The 25,856-nt window shown below is 40.1% G+C and overlaps 1 protein-coding gene across 1 annotated transcript; it reads right to left on the bottom strand.

The window, feature by feature from the left end:
* Window positions 1-966: 966 nt before the first annotated feature.
* On the bottom strand, window positions 967-21,719 carry LOC134451979 (myotonin-protein kinase). The gene is made up of 14 exons (XM_063202367.1): window positions 21,326-21,719; window positions 16,542-16,633; window positions 15,364-15,447; window positions 14,740-14,835; window positions 13,982-14,130; window positions 11,497-11,590; window positions 10,902-11,099; window positions 4,854-5,102; window positions 4,633-4,712; window positions 3,796-3,889; window positions 3,411-3,550; window positions 2,735-2,832; window positions 1,976-2,009; window positions 967-1,504 (listed from the first exon to the last, which is right to left on the bottom strand). Exons 1-14 carry the CDS (start codon window positions 21,480-21,482, stop codon window positions 1,489-1,491), a joined length of 1,581 nt encoding a protein of 526 aa, XP_063058437.1. The 5' UTR covers window positions 21,483-21,719; the 3' UTR covers window positions 967-1,488.
* Between the last annotated feature and the right edge of the window lie 4,137 nt (window positions 21,720-25,856).

The raw sequence follows: 25,856 nt of genomic DNA, 5'->3' as shown, positions 1-25,856 counted from the left end.
ACCAACGTTCCATGCCAACTCTGTGCTAGTTAGCCTCCGTTACACTCTCCCCCTTAAACCTCACTCCCATCCCGGGTCAGCGGCACCACTGTGACGGAGGTCATCTTGCACCTGTTCACCCCCCTCGGGGATCGAACGTGCGACCTCGTCAACTACAACGATTCGGCAATGGGAGACACAGTACGATACCGCTGGGCCAAGACACAAGTCTCTCGGCCCAACGGCACGAGACTGTAGGAAGCTATCGGAGGGAGGTTTTACCAACGTTCCATGCCAACTCTGTGCTAGTTAGCCTCCGTTACACCTATGTCATATTTAGTTTTTTTCCTCACACAGTAGCCTTTTTCATCGTCTTTATGAGCATTTCTTGTCTTTTTTTTGTACATTGAATATATAGCCTTCTACCTCACTCTTTTGGCCTTCCCTCCAGGTCGGTGTTTTTATGAGCAGGCTAAAGTCGAACGCTTTACAGAACAACTTGGATAGCAGGTTTTGTAGTTTGATCAGTGTGATCAGTCAAGTCAAGTCAGTTTATTGTAATCCCAGAGGGCAAATTCTTTGCAGGCCAAGACAACAGAACACCCTGTACACAACAGCACAAAAGAAAAACAAACACACACACGGCTGCATTTTACAATTAAAAAAAGGAAACAAAAGAAAGATTGAAAATGGATGACAGCATGGGTGGGAAACGAAAATGGCAAAAACATAAGCGGCACCAAGTAGAAAACGTATAAAGTGCTGTGCAAAAATATTTTCATTTGAAATAAACTCTGTGACCCTGACAAAAAACAAAAGTGCCATGGCATGTCAAACCTTGCAAGTGTTTTAAAATGGCAGTTTAGGTTGTCTGGGCACCTTCATTCAGCCATTTGAGTTTATATGCATAAGCATTATCAGTGTTGCCAGATGAAAAATGCTGAATTATCGCACCAAAACCTCAAAATTGTCATTTTTGGGTTTTTTTGGGGGAAAAAAATATCGTAGAAGACCCAAATTGTTGTTTCAAGGCATCTATGATCTAAATGAACTGAATGACAACGCTGAAATTATCGTACGTCATGTTTTTTTGATCGTACAGAGGTCAAAATTGACAAAATGGTGATACAAATACGATAATAATCGTACATCTGGCAACACTGAGAATTACTAACAGACCTTCAAATCCCTAATGTATATACTGTACATTCATAATATGAGCTAGTTTATAATTTCAATAATTGATTCTTTAGAACCTACTTTTATGACAACCATATCTTTACATGGAAAAGGCCCCTTTTTGGGAACAAGATTTACAATTTATAAACAAAATAAAAACAGGCTAAAACCTATGAAGGCTTGAAACAGCAGTGCAATTCACAGTAACATGTATTTGAGATAAATTACTCCCGTATATAGTACATTTCATTTTCTACTTTCTACATTCATTCTCGTCTTTCCACGGTCATCGCTCTGACACCATCACTCTGTCTCCACTCTGGTCTACATTCAGTTCTTCTTCTTCCTGAAAGAACACACAAAACCAGCAGTTTATTGTTATTCAATGCCAGCTGCAATACTTGCTTTAATGCACAAATCACATGTTTGTACTATTAGTTAATGCCATCTTGTAAGTTGCTCAGGAACACCAGACTGCTTCTTATTCCAGCAGCAGTGACCATAATATAAACCACTATATCAACATAGTTTTGTCCAACTGTACACTGAAAATCATTGCAGCCGGTTAAACGTAAAAAAGTAAGTTACCCTGCTGCCTTAAGTTTGTAATTTAACTCAACTTGAGAAAGCCTTTAGTTGAGTTAAGTGGAGTTTATTTGCAAACATAAGGCAGCAGTGGAACTTACTTTTTTAGGTTGAACTGGCTTGCAATATTGTACAGTGTATGATGGGAGATCAAAAAACAGTTTACCCTCTCATAATAATTCATCCCATCTGTTAAATCTGTAGGGTGGACTTTTTGATTCATGAAACTTACCTTTGATCAGCGCAGGACTTGTTACTGTGTATTTCTGCGAAACCGAAAAAGGAAGAGGAAAAAGAAAAGATTTTATAGATCGGTCAAAAACCATCAGTTTACTGTGCCATTAGCTAATTGTGATTCCTAAAATGTCTGTATTGCAATGAATGACATCAGTCTTTCTTTAGGGCAGTCATGAGTAAGCGGTTAGGACGTTAGACTTGTATCCCAAAGGTTGCTATTTCGACCCCCGACCTGCCAGGTTGGGTGGGGAGTAGGGCTGTAACGATATTCGAACCGAGAAATTGTGATACACAGAGTCACGATACTGTATCGTGATACAAGGAGGCAGTATTGTGATACGCCCTTTCAAAGTTTTATTACCCATTTAGTCCAGAAAACAACCTTCTGATTTGATGTGATAGTGTTTCCAAACTTCAGTGGAGATACATTTCAGAAATCGTGGGGTGAATCGAACCGTAGGTCCAAAATCGTGATACGAACCGAAAAGTGTGTTGAGTGTATCGTTACAGCACTAGTGGGGAGTAATTCACCAGTGTCCTCCCCAATCCTCCTCCATGACTGAGGTACCTGAACATGGTGCCATCCCACCACAGTACACTGTTCCCTTGGGGTGCCATTGGGGGCTGCCCCCTTTGCACGGGTAAGGCATAAATGCAATTTTGTTGTGTGCAGTGAGGATTGTGTGCTGTGGAGTGCTGTGCCACAATGACAATGGTACAGTAGTTGGAGTTTCTCAGCAGGGCTTTCACTTGCCTTGTTCTCTCTGCATCTTCAATGCCTTATTCTCCTCCCTCAGTCTCTTCATCTCCTGCTCCAACTCTGTGTTCCTTTGCTCTGCTTCCTGTAACCTCCTAAACAAGCAACATTTTGGTAGTTGGCATACTTTTAACAACTGCAGTATGTAGCATAGCAAGGTGAATGTGTAAAGTTTCAAAAGGTTGCCAATGAGACATGATTTTTTTGTTTTTGTTTATCGGTTTTAATCTTTCATTTAACATGGCTAAATCATGTAATACAGTGATTGTATGTTGCTAAGGCAATATCCTTTCACCAAGGACAGTAAAATGAAGTGTAACCCAGTAGTATTGCTCTATCCCAGTGATTCTCAAAGTGTGGTCCGGGGACCACTGGTGGTCCGCAACAGAGCTCAGGTGGTCCGTGAGGGGATTTCTACTTTTTCAAGACTAGCTAGTAGTAGGCTATATATTTTTTAACATTATTACATAGCTAAATTAACTGAAGTCTTATTTTCACTTCAATAAGACAGGCCTGTCAATGTGAATAAAAAGTAAGTGATTTGCATCGAAATTGGCAGTGTCAAATTAGCACCCCTCAACTATCAGTTCAGTTGCCAGGTGGTCCCTGAACATTTTTGGGGGGACAAAGTGGTCCTCGGGCCGAAAAAGTTTGAGAAACACTCTATCCGCACCTCATTAATTCCTCTGTATGTTGTCTTGTGTTCTCCTCAGCTGCTCGTGCGTCTGTTCTCGTGGGTAGCTCCTGAGCCAAGGGAAGCGCCAGAAAGGGAGATGGCTCTGCCGCAACATCTTCAGGCTCCCATGTTTGCAGCTGAAAAACATGTCTCATTAAATTACGGTAAGATTTTAAAAAGCATAGTCATCTGTATTAAAACGAATTACACGGCACTCACGATTAAAAGGTGCCAAACAAAAATGAAAACAGTCCTATAACAGGATTAACACAGTTCATTTTACCAAGAAAGTCGGGACCCAACAAAATCTTGCCTCTTATTCAAGCAAAATGTTTAAATCAAAAATGACTTGTGGAAAAGCACACTTAAAAAATGTTTTTACCTCCTTTGGCGGAAGGCTGCTATGACGCCTTTTTAACTGGTGTTGGTCAATCTCCATCATGATCTCGTGACTGTGGTCCAGGGCGCCTGTGTCTCTGAATGGGCGAGGTAATGTTTATGCAGGTCATATTGATACAGGTGATGTTAGGAGAGGTTATGTTGATACAGGTAATGATGATACAGGTGATGTTGATACAGGTAATGTTGATACAGGTAATGTTGATACACAGAATGTTGATACAGGTAATGTTCATTCAGGTAATGTTGATACAGGTAATGTTGGGAGAGGTAATGTTGAGAGATAATGTTGATACAGGTAAAGTTGATACAGGTACAATGTTGAGAGACAGAATGTTGATACAGGTAATGTTGATACAGGTGATGTTGGGAGAAGTAATGTTGATACAGGTACAATGTTGAGAGACAGAATGTTGATACAGGTGATGTTGGGAGAAGTAATGTTGATACAGGTAATGTTGATACAGTACAAGTAATATTGAGATGGGTAATGTTGAGCGAGTGTAAAATAACCTCCATCAGAGTGATACAGGGTCTCAATGCAAAGGGAAGCATTGGGGCACTGCATGACTTTGACTAGGCTTTCATCATGATAACAATCACCAGCATCTTCCCAGTGTGAAGCAGTGCATAAGATTGAAGCACAAACTCGCTACAATGGACTCTGGTCATCTTACTTTTGCAGTGGTAATTAGGCTTACACAAAATATTGACCGTCCAAATGTTCAAAAGTTAATGGGATGTTTGGCAGCCTTCTCAAAAGCCCTAAAATGTTTGAATGACAGAACAGCAGATTGTGTTTGATGTTTGATAATATTACCTGGTTGCAGTGTAAGAAAAACCAACAAAAGCCAAATGAACCCCCACAGGCGTCCTATCCAGGAGTTCACACATAGTTTTCTGTCAAGAACAACAGAATTGCACATTAGTAAATGTATTTTCCCCCACACACACCACAATTCAGAATGAACACCCTTCAGAGTGCCATAGAATTTCAAAACTGTGGAATTTCATTCCTGTGTTGCTCGAGAGATACCCTACCATTTCGCTTAGGCTGTCGTCAAGCACGTCAAAGTTGGACGTGTCGGTGGGATTGGAGACCTCGGGTTGGTACGGAGCGGGCAGGAGGTGGAGGTGAGTCCAGTCCAGCCCGCTGAAGAAGGGGTGACTCCTGAAGTCCTGCACGCCACCGTTCCCCAGGCGCGCGCTTCTGTCGCAGATCAGGCCCACGATGAGAGAGGTGGCCTCGGGGGAGAGCGGTGGACCCGACGCAGGGATCTCAAAGAAGTCCTGAAAGGAAAACAAACAACCAGAAGTTGATGAAGACGCATTGCGTCGAAACGTTAATCATACTCGCACCACAATAAAATCAGAAAAACTGTGTGCTCCAGTAGTCCTTGGCCCAGTCTCCTTTGAAGTGGACCAGCTTGCTCCAAACTGAATACAGTCCCAGACTGTGAGCACCAAGGAAGCTAGAGCGCAAGGGACATCCTTTCCTTAAACAACCAGAGGTGTCAAAAGTAAAAGTACAGGCCCTACCGTGGCGCATATGGTAGGGCACTCGTTTGCTATGCGGCCGGCCGACCTGGGTTCGATTCCCGGCCCGGGTCCTTTGCCCACCCTTCCCCGTCTCTCTTTCCAAACTCTTTTGATTCCTGTCACCATCTGCACTGTACTATCATGAATAAAGTTAAAAAGACCAAAAAAATATCTTTATTGCAAAAAAAAAGTAGGCCCTGCCGTGGCCAAACAGTAGGGCACTCATCTACCATGCGGCTGACCCGGGTTCAATTCCCGGCCTGGGTCCTTTGCCGGCCCTTCCCCGTCTCTCTCCCCACTTGTTTCCTGTCACCACCTTCACGATCATAAATAAAGTCAAAAAGACCAAAAAAATATATAAAAAATAAAATAAAAGTACTCTAGCACATAGCTGTTTCACTATTTACTCCATTGTACCTAATGAGATAGATAGACTGTGTTGTTACTGAAAACACCCAAAATCTAACAAGGACCCACCACAAACTTGATCCAACCAGTGCTGAGTCAGCTGATCATAAGACAAGTACACATCTCTACTTGTTACTCAGATCAGTTGCCTGTGCTGGAAGGAAACAGTGTTTCTTTTTTTACTTTTACTCTGAAAAAAACAATACAAAAACCATCAGCAGTTTGATCATCACTGCATTATAGACCCAACAAATGCTAACATCCCAAAAGGCAAACTTCACCACTTTGAGCATTTGGGGTTTTACAGTTCAAAGTCATGCATCTTGAAGCACACTGCTCTCCGGTTTATAGTAAGTAAGTAAGTAAGTAAGTACATTTTATTTATAAAGCACATTTAAAAACAGTAAAACTGACCAAAGTGCTGTACATTGTCTAACTAAAATGTTAATCAAAACAGTAAAACAGTTTCAGCAGCATAATAAACCATTTTCAGCATAAAGGGCAATAAGCAAAAATATAGGCCTATATATGGTAAATACAAATAAAATAAAGTAAAAAAAAATAGAATAATAATAAAATAAAATAAATATATAAGGTGTTAAAGGGCAAAAAGGTTAGAACCAAGAAGCAAATGCTAAAGTATAAAAATACGTTTTTAGTCTGGATTTAAAAGTAGAGGTAGTGGGGGCGAGTCTGATGTTGGGGGGCAAATCATTCCAGAGGCATGGAGCTGCCACGTCGAAGGCTCTGTCTCCTTTATTGACAAGACGGGACCGTGGCACTAGGAGAAGGCCTTTGTCGGTGGATCTAAGGGATCTGTGCGAGGGGCAGTGCAGCATGTCATAAATATAGGAGGGGCCTCACCATCACCACCATGCAAGAAAGAGGATAACCACAAGGGGGGGTGCAAGCGGCAGCCTAGTGCGCAGGAGCCTGAGGAGGAGCGTTGCCAACCACTTTTATAGTGCTGAAGAAAATATTGCTCTTCAACATCGACGAGTAACGTTGACCGAGTACAGCACTTGTTGCTCCATCTGCGGTGTTACTACGCTCTACATACAGTAGGGTAAGGTGTGGAGCACTGACGTGTATAGTATAAGCACATACATGTACCCCACAACACTGCTTGGCCTTTGAGGACATGATCCTATTGCAGTTCTGTGATTACAGTTCTCGGTTGGTTATACTATACACGTCAGTGGTGTGGGGAGCTTAGGACTAAATGGAGTGAATGGAGTTCTGGCAGGTCCACCCTCTACACTCCACTAGCTACCTGTGTTGTTTCTTCAATGTCGCAGCACTTTCCTGATCTTTTTACATTACAGTACATTATATTACCAAAGCAACTTACATGTATTCACAGGGTATTGGTTACAGTCCTTGGAGAACTGTAGGGTTAGGCGCCTTGCTATAGGGCACCCCAACCATGGATGGAGGTGTAGGGAGAGTCAGGGGTAGGATTTGAACCTTTACCCTTCTGATCTTAAAGCTATCAACCTAACCATTAGGCCACACCTGCCCCCTGTGATTTTAACTGCCCTCTGCTTCTCTCCTCCTCCGTGAAGATGCCTTTACCTCAATATGGCGGTCTAGCCTTCTCCCAATCTCCCCTTTGGTTGTCCCTTCCAACACCCTGGGCCCTTCTCAAAACCTAGGACAGTGTCCCAGTGTATCAGCCTAATTAGTCAGTGATTGGATACTCTTTATTAGTCACACCAGTGATTGGATATTCTGTAGAGTTCACCAAAGAGTATCCAATCACTGGGCGTGACTAATTAGGCTGATACACTTGGAAGGACACTGTCCTAGGTTTTGAGAAAGGCCCCCTGTCTGCGTTGATGTCAAACTGCGGCCACTCTGCTTTTTAAACACTTGAAGCCACCTGATCTTTATCTTCTCTGACTTCCTAAACCGTAGGATCTGTTTGCAACACTTGGAGGCTCTGTACTCAGTTCGGCTTTTACATAATGATGCTTGTTGTAGCAGACTTTATTTCATTATCCCTCGGTGGATCTGTTTAAGTAAGGTGCACTGTGTAAGATTTTTAGTTGTTTATTTCCCGGAATTCATGTTACCCATTCACTTATGTTACCTTTTTCATGAATACTTACCACCACCATCAAATTCTAAGTATTCATTATGACTGGGACATTTTTAGCTGCAAAGTGACTGTACTATGGCCATACTAGTAAATATTAGTGTATTACTTTGTAATAAGCAGCACAGTTTCAATGAGCAGCATAGTTGCAGTACCTACTCTCGCCAGATCCACAGTGCACCTTAAAGAACATTAAAGTTTGTGTGTACTGTGCAGATCTTTCTGCACAAGCGCTCTACAATTGCTATCATTCGAACATTGTTATTCTATCATCATGATATCATTAACATCATCATTTCTATCATTCGTACATGTAGATCTACCCTTCAATTTGTTTTCCTGGGGAAGGAAGGTCCCTTTATTATTAGCAATGTAGAGTATCATAGAGCAGGGGTATTCAATTAAAAAGTCACTGAGGGCCAGTTTTTTAAATTCCATTTCTTTCCAGTAAAGGGGCCGGACATAGCATCTGCAAAACCGCGAGGGGCACGGTGTCCAAGGTCGAAACAACCGGATAGCTTTCCAGACAGGACAGATATTCGCTTCTCTATTTCTTAGTAGCCTTATGATGGTCTATTTATGTGGACTGTGTTAGATAAGATTTCACTCTCATGTGAATGCATAGGAGCGCTATCCCCAACCTGAAGTGTTGGTTATTGCAAATTATGCACGGCCACAGATAGAACACAAAGGCCTATATATTTTCATTTATGTCAGACATTGTGGGGGGCCAGAACCTTGCCATCCAAGGGCCGCATCTGGCCCCAGGGCCGCCATTTGAATAGCCCTGTAGTAGAGAGAATATTATTGCAGTACAGTACAGAAGGAAATGAAAATGTATGGCTGAATAATCTAGTAATAGTTGTGTCACTGGCATCACACCCCTAATGAACGGAGAGATGATACTTACTTCCCCCTGGGGATCAATAAAGTTACTGTACTCTACTCTACCCTACTCTAGTCTACTGTTGGTTCAATAGTCTACACAACAAAACGATGCTTACATTCAGGTTTAGTGCATTACTCATGGAGATGCGTAGGGATTTTTAGAGCTTGTATGACAACTGGTAAGGGGGCTCTTATGATAACAGACTCTTGGCCTGCTGGGTAGATTCTACTTTCAAGGCAGCCCACATCGCCGCTGGCCTACTTTGGTCTGTTTGGATTTTCCGTGTGTTCCTCTGGGCCCCGGGCCAAGCTAAACCTACAGTAGTTTTATAACGTATGGTGGTTGGAAGCTGGAGCTTGCAGGTCTGCTGCAGGGCTGCTGTTCGTTTATTTTATGTTTTTGATTTCCCAAAAATATTCTTCAAAGAAATCACGTTATTTACTATTTGCATTAACATGTGTAGTCATCTTATTATCGTTGTAGTCTGGGTGCAACACTGACTCACCACTGCCTTCATCCACACACGGTCCTGCCTCCATGTCTTAATCGCACACGCCTTTCCAACTTCACAAATATTTGCACATGAATATGGGCAGGTGCGTGGATTGGAAGCATAGTCACAGCCAAAGTGACCTGTAGTGTTTGTGACTTAACATGGCCGCTAAAGGCATAATTTAAATCTAAGACTAATTCCTGTGTCATAACATAGAATTTCATGTTTCCATAGCTTAAATAATGGAGGATTTTGGTCATTCAGTCGTCTACTTGTACAATCGTTAGCTTTGTAAATGTTTTAATCTTGGCTATAAGGGTGATTCCGCCAAAAGAGTGCCATTTGTGTCCCCAGCAAATAAAATGTATAAAATCAATGAATAAAGTGAAATAAATTACATTCCATTATAAAGCAAACTTTTCTACACATGATCCATTGAAAAGTTTGTAAATATATTATTTTTAAATATGATAAAAATGTATCCAAAACCCTATTTTATAGTCTTTCTCGTGTGTCCCCAGAGTGAAGTGCAACACTTTACCACAAAATATTGATAAAGAAATCCTTCCGAAACGTGTTTTTTTTTTCTTTATATGTGACTATATAATCCATCTATACTTTTAATTGTATTTTTAAAAGAATAAATTAATTCTACTTTGGTTAAAAATCACATTTTAGTCGTGTCCCCAGGTTTTGACTCAGTGCTGTTACCCATGTATATCCCGCCCCCTAAACATTTGGGACCCTCCCACTAGTGACATTTGCACCCGGAAGTGACATCATTTAGATCTCCTGAATCCAATGGGAAGACCAAAACTAAGTTCTCTCGTGTAGTTTTTTTCATATTTGATGTTGTTGTAGTTGAATCAGGCGGGGGGCAATCTAAAAACTCTTTCATGTTACCTTAATTATCTTTAGATAGTGTTTGATGACAACAAAAGTAAAATGTTCACTTAAATGTGAAGAATGTGCTCTGTGCAAAAAAAGTATTAGCATGGATGCCATGTGGTCAGATTTCACACAATTGCTAATTTCTTGCTAATTCCTCATTGCTGTTACCCTAATTGCTGTTACTCAAATAACAATGTGTTATGGTAAAAACTGTTATAAATTAAATTAATTATCCTGAGATTGCCCAGTGCTCTTTTTGAATGCTTAAATGTGTACATTAACAGTTTCTATGTTGAAATTGAATGAAATTTGAAGTTTATTTTTAAGGTTTTTCAACCAGCAAATGGCACTCTTTTGGCGGAATCACCCATAAAAATCCATGACGTGCCCTTTCTTCCGTAGGAGACCATGAACCGTATGAAAGCAAACCATTTATAGTGTAACGGTCGACAGATTTACCAGACTGAGTGACATATGAAACAAACACTCATTACCTCCGACAAGGAGGTTATGTTTTCGGTCACGTTGGTTTGTCTGTCGGCAGGATAACTTGTTGGAGTTGTTGAAATTTGACAAAAGGAACAAATTTGACAAAAGAAAGTGATTACATTTTGGTGGTGATCGAAAAAGATTTTTCACTTATTTCACAAAAAAACAAGGCAGAAAGACTTGAAAGAAAATAGGGTGTAGTCAAATGTTCTATCTAACAGATTCCTTGGCAGAGGTCTGCACTCTCTTAGTGCATTTCTAGTTTGTGTTATGTAAACGCACCTGGTAATGGATGATCTTGGCGTATGTTTCCGAAATGGACTCGGCGTAGAAAGGCGTTACTCCGATCATCATTTCGTAGGCGCACACGCCAAGGGCCCACCAGTCGCACTCGGTCCCGTATCCACCTCCCCCGTCCACTGCTCGTAATATCTCTGGAGACAGGTAGTCAGGGGTCCCCACAGCCAGAGAGGAGTGAACCTTTGAGGGATAGAAACACCAAAACATAGCCATGTTTACAAAGCCATTGAAATATCTAAGAAGGGTATTCATAGCTTCCAGTATGATTTTAGGGACACTTTCATGCATTCTTCTCTCTCTCTCTCTCTCTCTCTCTCTCTCTCTCTCTCTCTCTCTCTCTCTCTCTCTCTCTCTCTCGCTCTCTCTCTCTCAAAAAATTTCTCTTATACACACCACGCTTGTACTACACACTCACTCCATAACAAAACATTATAATTTGTAGTGCTCTCCAAGAGAAATTTGTGTTTGTGTGGGCAGAAATGCATCACTGGAAACTTCACAAAGTTCTTGGAATCCTTGTGAGTGTGTATTTTTTTTTATTGCTGCGGCAACAACTCTGTAGACTGTTTGACTTTACCATCCCATCCTCTTGGAGTCTCAGACATGATCCAAAGTCTCCCAGTCGAACATGGCCATCTACTGTAAGCAGGATATTGTCTGGTTTGATGTCTCTGAAAGCATAGCAACATCATATACGTATCAGGGTCATTCTATAGAAACGGTTGAATTTGGGAAACCTATTTCCACTTAAATGTATTTCTTCTAATGCACTTAAAACTTCTTTAATATCAATATACAACTTCTTAACTTGGCTAATCCACACCAGGGCCAGCTTAATGTATTTTTATTATTTTTATATATTTCATTAAAGAATGCATCTGTTGTTTTTTCGTCATTGGTGTTACCTACAATACAAACAGTATTATATATTTGTAACAATTTTTTTTTAATTTAAACTTGAATATTCCACTAAAATCAGATACATGGAACCATAAAACCAAGAGAAATATCTGATTAAACATTTACAACTTCATTTAAAAATGTAAATAGTCAACATCATGTGAATATATGTGACTTTCGCCATCATTTTTTTCCTTTCCAAACAAAAAGGATTGGAATAGTATTCAAATAACTTCTTGGATAGTAACTTTAAAATATGAGCTACTAAATACGTCAATGATGAAAAAGAAAATATTGATGAATATAACAATAATTCAAGTGAACCAGGTCAAAAAGAGGTGAAAAGTAACACCAGTGACGTGCCATAACACCAATGACTCAAAACGTCAAACGGCCGCAAAGATGCCAATTTATTTTGGAAATGACCTCTTTTAATTTCTTAAACTCATTCATCAACTCATATTATTAGCATTTCATTTCATAAACTGATTCCATAAACTGGTTTCCCTACTCCAATTCCCTTATTTCTGATGTATTTGATGTAGCTTTTACACATGAATGTCATTGGTGTTATGGGTTATTTTAGGCAGAAAAGTAACACCAATGACCACAAATTACAGTAACACCAATGACTTTTTTAGGGGGAAACCACAGTTAAAACAAACTGGCTGAATCTGTGGGAGACAATATGCTTTCAGTGATATCAAAATCCTTTACTTATTTGATGTATTCAAGTTTTATTTGAATTGGCTCATTTCTGTGGCTTTAAACTGAGTAACACCAATGACAGGCTTTGTAGCTTCATGTACAATTCTTCAAGAAATCATGACATTTTTGAAGAAATGAAGACAGATATCTGACATGTATGATATCTTTGACCACTACACCTCCTCAAATGACCTCTTGCCCAGAAGGGACACCCAAGAGCCAATTTAATTTTCAAAATAACAGTATTTTGTCTAGCAGTAACACCAATGACGTAATTTTGAGTGACAGATATTTATTTATTTTTATTTATTATTATTCATGTATCATATTATTGACACAGCGTTTCTATGGGTATCCTTTTTTTTAAAAGTTGATAAAAAAAAATATATTAATAAGTAGACCAATAGAGTTGACTTTTACATTACCAAAACAGTCTCTATTAATTGAACATATGTAAAGTATGTGATTATCAGGTCGACTTTGGCTGTATTGGTATCTACAATGTCAGTCACAGCATTTTCAACCTTTTCTGTAGAATGACCCATCATCATTATTTGTGAATATATGTGCAATGTTGTGTGTAATGTCCTTGTGTCTTCTTCTGTATTTATGTATGTATGTATGCTACTTGACACCTTAATTTCCCTCGGGATCAATAAATGATACTCTACTCTACTACTCTACTCTACTCATCATATAACATTTATCTATTCTATTCTATTTTACTGCATATGTAGACAAACTGGCTTTAGAAAGCATGGCAACATCATATACATATCATCATACTGTGTATTTACTACACACTAGAATATAAGGGAATAAAATGATACAAAGTTGCAGTTAGATCTTGAAGTGCCTTTTTTATTGCTATTTTTTATTGCTGTTTTACTGCAGAGGTAGACAAACCAGCAAGTTAACATCCTGCTTTATATTCCTTCTGCCTTTGCTTTTGACACAGGTGTCTGCAGCAATTGCAGGCTAGCTCCTTAAAGTGATACTGTCCCATTTTTTGGAAATAAGCTTATTTTACACCTCCCCTTGAGTTAAATAATAGGGTTTTACTGTTCCCCTGTACCTTCAACCGTTCTCTGGGTATGACAGTGCAAATTTTACCTCCAAGCTAGCAGTTAACATTGAGTCCTATGAGACCAGCTGGCGGCTAACTGGTCTCATAGGACTCAATGTTAACTGCTAGCTTGGAGGTAAAATTTGCTGTCATACCCAGAGTACAGGAGAAAGGTAAAAGTCAATCATTTAACTCAAGGAGAGGTGTAAAATAAGCTTATTTCCAAAAATGGGACAGAATCACTTTAACCTGGCTGAGAAAGTACTCATTAGTTTGAATCGGCTGGAGCAAATATGTTTGCCTGGCTCTCGCGCAGATAGATGTGAAGTTGAGCGGTGTGCTGATGCAGTGTAATGTAATGGCAATTTGTTGGGGTTTTGCGAGGTACCTGTGGACATAGCCAAGCCTGTGTACAGACTCTATGGCCATGATCATCTCCGCCAGGTAGAACTGAGCCATGTCCTCTGGGATATGGTCCCCGAACTTGCTGAGCAGCGTCAACAGGTCACCGCCCACATAGTAATCCATTACAAGATACTTGGATGTCAAAACAAACAAACAAAAATGAACACAAATTATTGCTGATTAAATCTTCTTTATGGTATGAGTATTTCTGTTCAGAACTGATGATAAAGCAATAAACGGTTCAACAACAAACAAAAGTCAAAAGTAAAATGTTTTCTGACCACCCTCTTCTACTCTTATTCTACTAGGTATTTGTCAATACCACAATTACTTCTTATCATGTATTTTATATTCTTTTATCATATATTTATCAATCTACTCTTATAGTACCCTTGTCACTTCATGTGACACCATGTCTCTTTAATAGGATGTACTAAGCTACTTTTGTTATTGTCTAAATATTCATTGTGGTTTGCTTGTATGTTATGTGTGTCCTAATTTTTTTGTATGAGCGAAGCTCACTTCACTGCAAATCAAATCTACCATTGGGTACCAATAAAAGTTATCTAATCTAATCTTATCTAATCCATCAAAGCACTTATACTGATTCCAATTTCCAAATATTGGTGATCTCCAAATTTGTGTATTCATGCCAATGACACTGCATGTTGATGCTACTGTATCTACATTGTCAACCGTTAAATGGTTGCGGTGGTAATACAGTGATGGACAGATCCTCACAAGATAATTGTCATCTTGGAAAGCATAGTGGAGCTCTGTGATCCACTGTCTGTTTCCCTTCAGAAGGACCTCCCTCTCTTCCTGGTAGCGAGCGGTCTTTAAAAAATAACACACAGACACAGACAGACAGACAGACAGACAGACACACACACACACACACACACACACACACACACACACACACACACACACACACACACACACACACACACACACACACACACACACACACACACACACAGACACACAGACACACACACACACACACACGGGTCACCTCCGTAAAAACACATGGGATAGCTTCAAACAATACCAAATGTGTAAGTCACTTGGATGTTGGATGCTTAAGTCATTTGCATTTTGATTGTGAGGGATACAGGGCTCTATATTAACTTTTTTCATCACCAGCCAAAATGGCTAGTAGATGTTAATATTATTATTATTGTTAATATTATATTAGCCAAAGACACACTCACTAATGGGTCAAAGTAGCTAGTAAGTTGGTCTTTTCTACCAGCCTTCACCAGCATTTGGCCGGTTGGATGGTGTAAATTTAGAGCCCTGGATGAATATGAATATGAATATGAAAAGTTTGATTCTGTACGGGTATTCTGCATAGCCTACCTCCCCTCTCTTTAACATGTCCCACTTGTTCATGATCTTCATGGCGTACACCTGCTGTGTGTGCCGCATCCTGGCCACTGCCACCTGCCGACACAGGATCTATCATGCTGAGGTACTGAGTACTGTATAGCCAGTGGTGTAGTCTACGTAGAACACAGGTTTACGGAGTATACCCACTTCAAAATTTTAGGGATTTCAGTATACCCACTTAAAATTGATTGATGCATTATTTAGAATGTCACAAATATATACAGTATACCCACTTCAAAAAATGCTCAAATATACAGTATACCCACCACAAAAAAGTAGACTAGACCACTGTGTATAGTTCCTACTCCCATAGGGAACCGTATGGCTCAGGAGACTTAAAGGAGAAGTTCATTGGGAACCAATCCATAGCCCACTTATTGGAGGTCAAACAGAGATGTTGGTAGGAGAAAGCATAAACGACAGGTATGATGCAGCATGGACTGAATAATGATCTGGTATCTAATATTTAGAAAAAAAGAGGTATCGCACACCAATAAAGTCTTTCTTGAGGTGCTGGCTTCCTGAGCATATAAATGTTAAAGAAAAAGAAAAGAATGCTGCACACTCTGCTCCATGTTTTAATGGTGAAGTGACGTTTCGGGCGTCTGGCCTTCTTCTGTGGTTGTTTTGTAAGTTTGAAGAAGGCCAGACGGCGGAAACGTCACTTCACCATTAAAACATGGAGCAGAGTGTGCGGCATTCTTTTCTTTTTCTTTAACTGGTATCTAATATTAACTGAAATGGGGCATAGGGGAATGGAACGGGAAGGTATATGGCCCATTCGGTTTATTCTGAACATTATTTGGTCTATGTTGCGTCAAATCTTCTCTTTCCTGCTTACCAATAGCACAAAGGGACCTCAAACAACAGGGATATGGATTGAAGTAGCGGATGGAGTTTTGCTTTTTAAAGAAAATTAAGACGTTATCATATGAGCATCCACTCAAAAATATGGTTTATCCTAGTAAATATGGAGAAATTGCATAAAAAGCATAAAAAGCATTATTGATAATCACAGAATATAATTTTTTACTTAAGGCTTACAGTAATACAATCCCATTTCATTCTTTACATGTGAATGAGATGTGTAAAATGTAGATTTTTGTCGTTAATTATTTCTCACTGCATGTAGGTGTAGGCTATCCCACCTCACTGAAGGTCCCCCTGCCAATGACTTTCAGGATCTCGAAGTCGTCCCTCTGAATGCGTGTCCTTTTCACCTCCCTCACCAGGGGCTCAGCTACAGTTAGAACAAAGGTAAAGAACGATAGGATAAGAAACAAAATATTATCAACACAATTTAGATTTGTATTGGGGCTGCACGATATTAGAAAAATATGCGATACACGATAACATGACCGTATACCCTGATATCGATATTACTCATGATATTTAATATATATACAGTAGGCCTACATAGCCTATATTTTCTCCTCTCTACTTGCCATTCTACACTTAATCATGTATAAAACAGCTCAGAGCAATGTTTTATTTCCAACATAATTTTTTATTAGGAGAATACATGGCTAATATACAGCATCAACTGAAAATGTCAACATTTAAAAAAATTTTTTTTTTTACCTTTTCACCAAATTTGCTGTTATTAAAAATTAAAACTAAAAACTTTAATTTAACGACGTATACGTGTATTCCAAGCCGTGATATCGCTATAGCGATAGGCCTACATTTTCAATATATTGTGCAGCCCTAATTTGTATCATTTATACAGCTGCACATCAGGGACATGCACACTGATGACAGTGTCTCTAGTGGCTTTATCTCTGAATTCCAGACAACTGCCAATGCTTAAATCTCTGCATTTATATATTATCAAGAAGTCACACTGGATAAGTAATAGAGAGCTCCCCGGGGCCACACAATGTTGCACTGTACGTCCTCTCTGTCTGCAGCTGTGCAGTTGCCTAAGCATGCTATGACAGAGCTGTTGAGGATGATACTATTTGGATGTTGAAGTTGGAAGGTGAGCTTTTTGCAGCACTCTCAGGAAGTACAGGTAGTGCTGGCCTTTCTTTGTGATATGTTTGGTTTGTTTTGAAGCTGTGTGACCTTGCCCCTTATGTGTATGGTCTGCTCATAAATTGTGTACTCTGGACAATCTCTGCTTGAAGGCTGTTGATGTGCATTGGGGTATATTTGTGTGAAGACTACAGTCAATTGCCAGTTCTTTTCTATTGTCCATGTCCATTGTCATCCACATGCCGTCCATGGGTCAGTTGGCTAAGCACTACCTCACTCTCTGCACAGGTCCCATTGTCAGCACTGCTCCAACACACCAGCAAACTTGACGATGTGATTTTACAGCTGAGTATTGCCACAGAGATGGGAGGGATATACTCTACAGCACTGGACAGGACTCACAGCCTTGGGGTACTCCTGTGGTCTCTGTACGTTTCAATACAATTGTGGTTCATGCTCAGTGATATCGGAGCTTATGTTCCCAATCCTGACTTCCAGGAATCTTCCAACATGGAAGTTCAGACTCTGGGATCTAGGGTCTGGCAATTGTAGTGTTGTAATCAGGACTTTCTCACCAATAGTTTCATTATACAGTATTTAGCTGAGAAATGATGATGAGAGATGAGAAAAGTAGGTAATAAAACATTTACTCAAATATTGTAATTGTGTACCTTTAATGAGTTACTTTGTAATTTTAAGTAGTTTTTAAAATCAGTACCTTTACCTGAATACCAGCCTGATCTCCAAAAATTCCGTGCTCCTGGACACGGATGTTAAGGACACGAAATCCGTGTCCAGGAGCACGGATTTTGCCAAAATTCCGTGCTCCTGGACACTGAATTGTTTTCCGTGCTCCTGGACACGGAATTGTTTTCCGTGATGGGCACACGGAAGTGCTTTCTATAGGCTATTACCACAGCACTGTGTTAACTCTATCATTAGAAAATACATACCAAATGCTAATCCTAAACAAAATAATGCTATAGCAATTTAAGTTGTGCCCTGACCAAAACATTCCCTAACCTTAACCTGTCATTAAAACATATTTTTGTACCTTTTCCAGTTGGTTGCTAGGCTATCAAATTCATATAATGAATGAAAGAAAACTAGCTGTGCCCAGACCAAAACAATCCCTAATCCTAAACTGTCAGTAAGAAATGATTTTTTTTAGAAAAAATATTTGAAATGAGAAAAATCCTGAGAAAACACAAGACTGGAAACAAAGAGCTGTGGGAGTATAGAGAGAGCACTTCTGTGTGTCCATCACGGAAAATAATTCTGCGTCCAGGAGCACGGAATTTTGGCAAAATCCGTGCTCCAGGACACAGATTTTGTGTCCTCAACATCCGTGTCCAGGAGCACGGAATTTTTGGAGATCATGTTGCAGCATACATTTTGAACCAATTGCTTTGCTCAATTGCACTGGAATCAGTACTGAGGTAAATTAGACTGATTGAGACAAACTCAAATGCACAATAATAAAACAATCTGCCGGAAATGGCATTTTTACTATTTTCACTTCTCCACCGATTCAATGTATTGAATATATCAATGTACTACATTTTCGAAAGGAAAGCTAATTAAAAGTACTTCAGTACTTTTACTGAAATCACATGTGAAGTGAAAAACTTTTTTCACTTTTACTTTAGTGGATTTTTATATGGGTACTTTAACTTTTACTTCTGTAGGATTTAGGAAATGCAAAGATACTATACTGCTTCAGTATAGATTTTCTGCACTTTTCCTACCGAAGGAGATGAGGGTGTTGAATTCTGATATGAAGTCAAGGTCAGCATTGAGTCTTCTTTTTTTGTTCAGAAGGAAAATTTCACCTAAGTGGAATGCAATTGCAGTACACACCACTAGACCACACTACTAAACGAAAGGCCATATTGGTAATTCCATATCGGTTGTGCTAAACAGGTGAATGAATTACACATATACATTTTCTTCATGACAGTTTCATTCAACAGAACCAACATACACTCCCAAACAAGCGAAGGCTGTTGTTTCTCCCGTCACATTTTTATAAAAATAAAATTGCTGTTAAGTTTTTTAGGCCCTTGCTTGATGACTAGGATTTTCCGAAGTCATATTCCATCGCATCCATAACACGGCATGCCACCAGCATCTACAAGGGAGGGATCATTCCTCTTGACCTTTATAAGGCTTGTGAAGACTCTCCTTTTCCAAGAGCGCTTCCCTTTCTAAAAAAAAAAAAAAAAAAAACCCCTAGCCTCGCCTGTCTTGTGCCCTGGCTGTACTAATTTTAGACGAAGCTGTATTTTTGTGTACTCTGTTTTCCTCAGCACATCAGTTGTTGGTTTATTGCCTCTTCTCTCAGACACTTTGCAAAAAAGCATCCTCCAAGTGCAGTGTTACTTACAGTAGTGATTCTCTGTGGGGAGACCTGAAAAAACTATGTTCAGTTGAAATATTGTTGACAATGATGAGATTTGTCAAGATATAAATTAATATATCAGGGAATAGGTGATGATTTTAGCAAACAATAACGGCACAGTTAATCAAGCTGCAAATGCACATCCAAGGATTAATAATATTTAGATTTTTGCTTCTTCAACAATTTAGATTTGATATAAAATTGCCAATTAGACCTATTATGTATTATTGAATCAAGTCTACAGTAGGCTATGTTTTATTTACAGTTAAGTAATTTCCACCTTTACGCTAGCTAGTGGATGAACTGAGCTAGCACAGTTACCGTAGAACACATTCAGTGATATAAATTTGTCCTTGCGTTTGCCTTCCTTGTGACTGCTGATACCTTCCCTTATAAAAGACAAACATACGGCTGGCTGCACGGGGCCGGAGTTATATTTAGGGCCGCCGTCTGCAGCCCTGGCTTTGTTTACAATAATGTCTTACTGGGTTATCACGCCTTCCACTAAGCAGTGCTCATGTAGGCTACTGTACATTTGCAGAGGCTGAGTAGAACATGCACAAGGAATCAAGAAAGTCTGAAGCTCACACTCACACTCACATTCATAAGAACTAAAAAGACGAGATGACCATAAAACATTGGCACCACTATACAAAAACAGCCACTTGGAAAGGCACAGGCCTCGTCTTGTATTGCATTGCTGAGGCCGAATAGGCTACACTGTGGCGGCTTATACATGTATTAATTTTAAACATTCTAGATAATCTTTTGAAACCACTGTCCTTCTTAACACGACACAGCCATGTTTACACCACCTCTTACATTAGATGGAAAGCATGCAATGGTGTGTCAAGTGTATGAGGACCTAGTAAGCAGAGCTAGAACTGTCTTGTCTTGTATATACTGGATATACACAGTGTATACAGTACAGATATGTAGTATATAGGTTAGTTCCATATATTATTTTATGTCTTAGAAATTATGCCAATGCATTTAACTGCTTTTATTCTACTCATTTCTACTCTATGCAAAAGCTTGCTATACTACAAGCAATATTGAACAGAATTTACCCACCTCTCAAATTCCAGAGCAGAAGTTGCTATCTCTCAACAGAAATTGTTCCACTGAATGTCACTGCAGGACATTGACCCTATGGTAGAATTTATATTCCAAGCGCCAGTGCTGCTGCAACATGCCACAATCACAGTGTGCCATCAGATGGCATCTACTACACATGTACTAGAGACCACTAAAGCACACTGTGCAATGCATGCAATTTCACCAAGACCACCCAACATTGAAAGCTTACCCATGTCTAACTTTCGGCACTATGAAAAGTGAAAATAAAGTCTGCGACACCAGGCTCCCGTATCTCTTGGTGGTGTTTCGGGCAGCATGTCTTTCATCAGACACAACAAACACATAAAAACCCTGTTTAAATACCCCGTTTAAATAGTAACTTTTGCCGCTATGCAACCTTGCTCTGCAGAGAACACACGAAGATAACCGACTCGACTCAAGAGAACAGGAGAACGGAACAGAGGCTGAACTGACCCCACTGCAGGAACCCCGAGACGTGCTTCTCCCGGGCCATGAAGGAGCCCCTGAACTCCTGGTACACGCCGACCAGCAGGTCCAGCAGCGTCTGCAGTCCCACAGGCCCGGACTTGGGCAGGCAGGCGTCAGGGGCGCCCGCCGGGTCTGCTGACATGATGGAGAGGGGCTTGCCTCGCTCGCCTCGCACAGGGACACACACACGCACGCAAGCTCAACCAGTCTGTTGCTCCATGCTGCTGCTGATGGTGGTGGTGGTGGTGGTGGTGATGGTGATGATGTTGATCTTCCTCCGATAGGGTAAGAGGCAGATTTTTCTTTTTCCTTTTTATTTACCTCACAGCCTAGCTTCCAGGTTACACTGTTAGTGCTGTTAAGTGTTAACATCTGCTAGTCACTCGCTCTGGGTTGCTGTGCTGCGCTGTGCTGTGCTGTGTCGTGCCCTGTGACGCGCTGGGCCGCTCCACACCCCCCCCACCCTACACTTCCCCCACTCTCCCCCTCTCCCCCAACCCCACATTTGATGTTTGTCAACCCTGCTTCTCTCCAGCTCTGACTCAGGACCTTTTTTGGTCTGTCTCATCCACGCACACACACACACATACACACACATGCATGCGTACAGGCACACACACACACACACACACACACACTAGTGGTCGCTCCCCTTCTCACTCTGGAGTTCTCTCCTCTCTTCCTTTGTGTGTGTGTGTGTGTGTGTGTGTGTGTGTGTGTGTGTGTGTGTGTGTGTGTGTGTGTGTGTGTGTGTGTGTACGTGCGTGTTGTGAATTCCTCTTCAATGAATATGTAGCTCTGCCCCCCTTTTGTTTAATTTAACATTCCATTTCACTTTCCATTGTCATCTGGTCTTTAGATTTAATAGCAACTTCAATTTGCAACTGTAATGTAAGTTAGCTGAATTCAATTTACAACTTTATTTTTGTCATTACATTTTTTTTTTAAAATAAATATATTTTATAGTCTCATCTTAGGGGCTGTTCCACTCAGCTGCTGGGCAGTAGTTCTTGTAATGCTGTTCATGCACGAATGCACTGAAATATCAGTTTGCAAGTTGCAGATGAAGCTGTATGCAGTTCCATTCAGTATATGAGACTCCTGCTGAAGTGTCTTTACATCTGATCCATTGCCAACGTCACAGGATTCATATAAACACTCGACTCTGATTCACACATTGTGGCAATGTTGACATTCTTGCACTGCCTTCTCATGTAAAGCAATATAATAGAACATATAAAACAATATCAATACAACACACACTTATATGAAATATATGTTTTTAAGGCTAATGCTTGTTTAAGGGTGATGTTATTTTTATTATTTTATAATGTTTTTTTCTTTTGTAGATTTGTCGTGTGTTATGTGCTTCTGTCCTCAATGTTTTTTCACTTCCTTTGTTATGTTGACCAAGAAAGCTAAAGCCGGCAGTGGGGGACAAAAGGGTCAATTGTCTTGGGCCCAGGGAAAAAGGGGCCCCCAGATTTGAGTCGTCATTACATTGTAGTATATACGTATTGGGTGGTGGGCCTTTTCAGATGACTTTGGCCCGCCCTTCCAAAGTTGTCAGTGGCCCTTGTGTTGACAAATACGATTGTTTACTTCCCGTGTCTCCTCCTTGTTTTCCTTCTCCCATGTGCTTCTGTTTGTGTTTGTGTTTTTCACGTGTCCCTCTGTTTTCCTGTCAAGTGTTCCTGCCTCTGGTAATATATAAATCATACTCTCGCTCATCACTATGTTTTGCTCATTTAGCTGTTCTCTTTGCACATATTCAGTTAAATTTCTTCATCAATCTGTGCTGAGAATAGTAGCAGTTCATGATTACTTGCATAGTGCGTGCAGAATACACGGTGTAGGCACTTTGATTACGTTGGAAGATTGTGAGTCATACACATGTTGTTTTTGTAAATTGAAAACACTCACGTCAATACACTTTGACCTCTACCTGTTACCGATAACTCACTGGCCACTTCAAAGTCTGTAGTGTCTCTTTTTTATAGCACATGTTTTGTGCTTGTGCGTTATGCCTGAAGTTATTTGACAGAGCGGAGAGTGTGTACACTGTAGATGGGTGGGCGATTGGGGGAGGGTTTTAAAAAATGACCCAGGCCAGGCTCAAATCATCTGTAACCCATGGCCACTCATTGGTGGTGTAAACACAACACACAAAGTCGGTATTTTTAGGTTAATGATAGGCACAGGATGTAGATGTACCATCTGAAGATTTACTGATACTATGTACGGCTTATCCGGAAATAAAGCAGCCTCTCGCTGACCTGGAATTTTGGGAAGCAGCAGGACATCTCAATGTTTGTAATTGTGAAACGGCTTCATTCCAGGGGGCTATACTAATAAGCTGATTCAGAAGTAAATCAGGCAAAGTTAAGAGGTAAATCGTCTAATAGAAGAACCAGGAGTCCTCATTTTCTTCAGAAAATCATCAATTATCTCTTTCAGAAGAGCCAAGAGTCCAAATTTTCGAGCCAGGAGTCCTCATTTGCTTAAGAAAAGCTTTTCTATTAGCTGATTTACCTCTTAACTTAACCTGGTTAACTCCTGAACCAGCTTCTTAGTAGGCTATAGTCCCCTGGCAAGACTGAACAGAACGTTGTAAAGTTTCAGTACTACCAAATATGCCCACTAGGTGGTGACTGCAACAGCGAGTCAATTGCCACACAAACCCCATATCCAAACTTCAAGTGTTTCAAAGGAAAGGTGAAATATCCTGACGCGTTAAGAAAATCCCTACAACTTAATTCCCTTACTACAAAGCACAAAATACAGCTATTTGATTACACAAATTACATTTCCATATGTATTGAAGATAAGCTCTTAAAGTATATATGCATTTTTATACATACACGTATAGTTCTATCTTATACATGAATTACGTGCCAGAATAGTCATTAGTAGCAATTATTTCAAACAAAGCCATTTGTTGTTATTTCCATCCAACGATAATGTCACAGTACATTAGATGGAAATGAAGATGACATTGCATGCCCCTAAACATCTGAACTCACGTGGATGAGGAGAGAGAGGGGGAGGGAGAGAGAGAGAGAGAGAGAGAGAGAGAGAGAGAGAGAGAGAGAGAGAGAGAGGAGAGAGAGAGAAATGGACCTTCTCTTGTTCTCAAACACACGGCATGGTGCCATATTTTGCGTTGGTTTTCTTTATCCCACCCCTGACTAAGCGGGAAAGTGTACTTAGGAAAATGCGCTTAACTTCTGAAACTGAACACACAACACGGAGATGATCACAGCTACACACAAGAATCCACTTCTCAGAAAGATTTGAATTGGATTTGAGGTCAGGGGAGGTGAACATGGGGTTGTGAATGTGCGTTAATGATTCTCTGGTTACACTTTATTTGAACGGTTCACTATTACAGTGGATCTGTCTGCCACATTAGGTACAGTGTAATAACCAGTGTAACAATATTTAATGCTATGTACTGTAATCTATAACCACACCATGTACCAATTTTGTACTTATGTCTAGGGTTAGGGTTGGGGTTAGGGTTAGGGTTGGTACATGGTATTACCCTGGTATTACATGATATTAAATATTGTTACACTGGTTATTACACTGTGCCTAATGTGGTAGATCCACTGTAATAATGAACCATTAAAATAAAGTGTTACCTTATTCTCTAATGAACATTTTGAAGATGATGTGTTGTATTATCAAGTTATGGACCTTCAATCTCTGGCAAAGACACAGTATATCTCAACAATAATGTGTATTTCAATTTTTTTCAGTAATAAAAAATGTTGAACAAAATGAAAGGATGACAGAGAAAGTATTTATTACTCTATCACTTATTGTTACTGGCTTATCACTGGTCCATCACTGTCACTCACCAATGTTAAATGCTCAGTATTATTTATTACTTCATCACTTTACTGGTATTGGACCATCACTGTTACTTGTCCTGTCTTGCACTTGATGTCAGTCTGTAAATGTCAGTCCTGTGTATGTCTATGTCCTTTCATGGTATACAGAGAAAACATAATTTCAATTTCCTTGTATGACCTGTGCATATGAAGAAACTGACAATAAAAGCTGACTTGACTTGACTTGACTTAAAACATGCAGCCTAGGCCTTACACTGTAAAAAATATTAATATATAAGAGCTGTCATTTTCTGGGGAGGAACCCCAAAAAGTTCTCTTGAGAACTCAAGAACCCAAAGGTTCTTTTTTGATTGCTTCTGTGGCAAGAACCCCAAAAGGTTTGCTATGTTCTACCTAGAACTTTCAGGGTTCGACAGAGAACTTTTAGGTTCCCCCCCCAATGCAACTGAGAGTTTTTTGAGGAGCTCTCTAATTTTTACAGTGTGTGGTCTACATGAAATAGGACTTGTTCCTTCCAACACTAGAGTGTGTTTGTCACATAATCTTAGAGAAACACCTTTTATTATGTAACATGATTCATGCCATAGCTTTAGGGCCACACTGGTATTATAAGGAGCATACCTACTACATTAGTGTTTCTCAATGGGGGCTCTTCGGCC

The sequence above is a fragment of the Engraulis encrasicolus genome, chromosome 7, assembly GCF_034702125.1.
Source record: "Engraulis encrasicolus isolate BLACKSEA-1 chromosome 7, IST_EnEncr_1.0, whole genome shotgun sequence".
In the NCBI taxonomy this organism is placed as follows: domain Eukaryota; kingdom Metazoa; phylum Chordata; class Actinopteri; order Clupeiformes; family Engraulidae; genus Engraulis; species Engraulis encrasicolus.
This window is presented reverse-complemented; position numbering and strand designations above follow the sequence as displayed.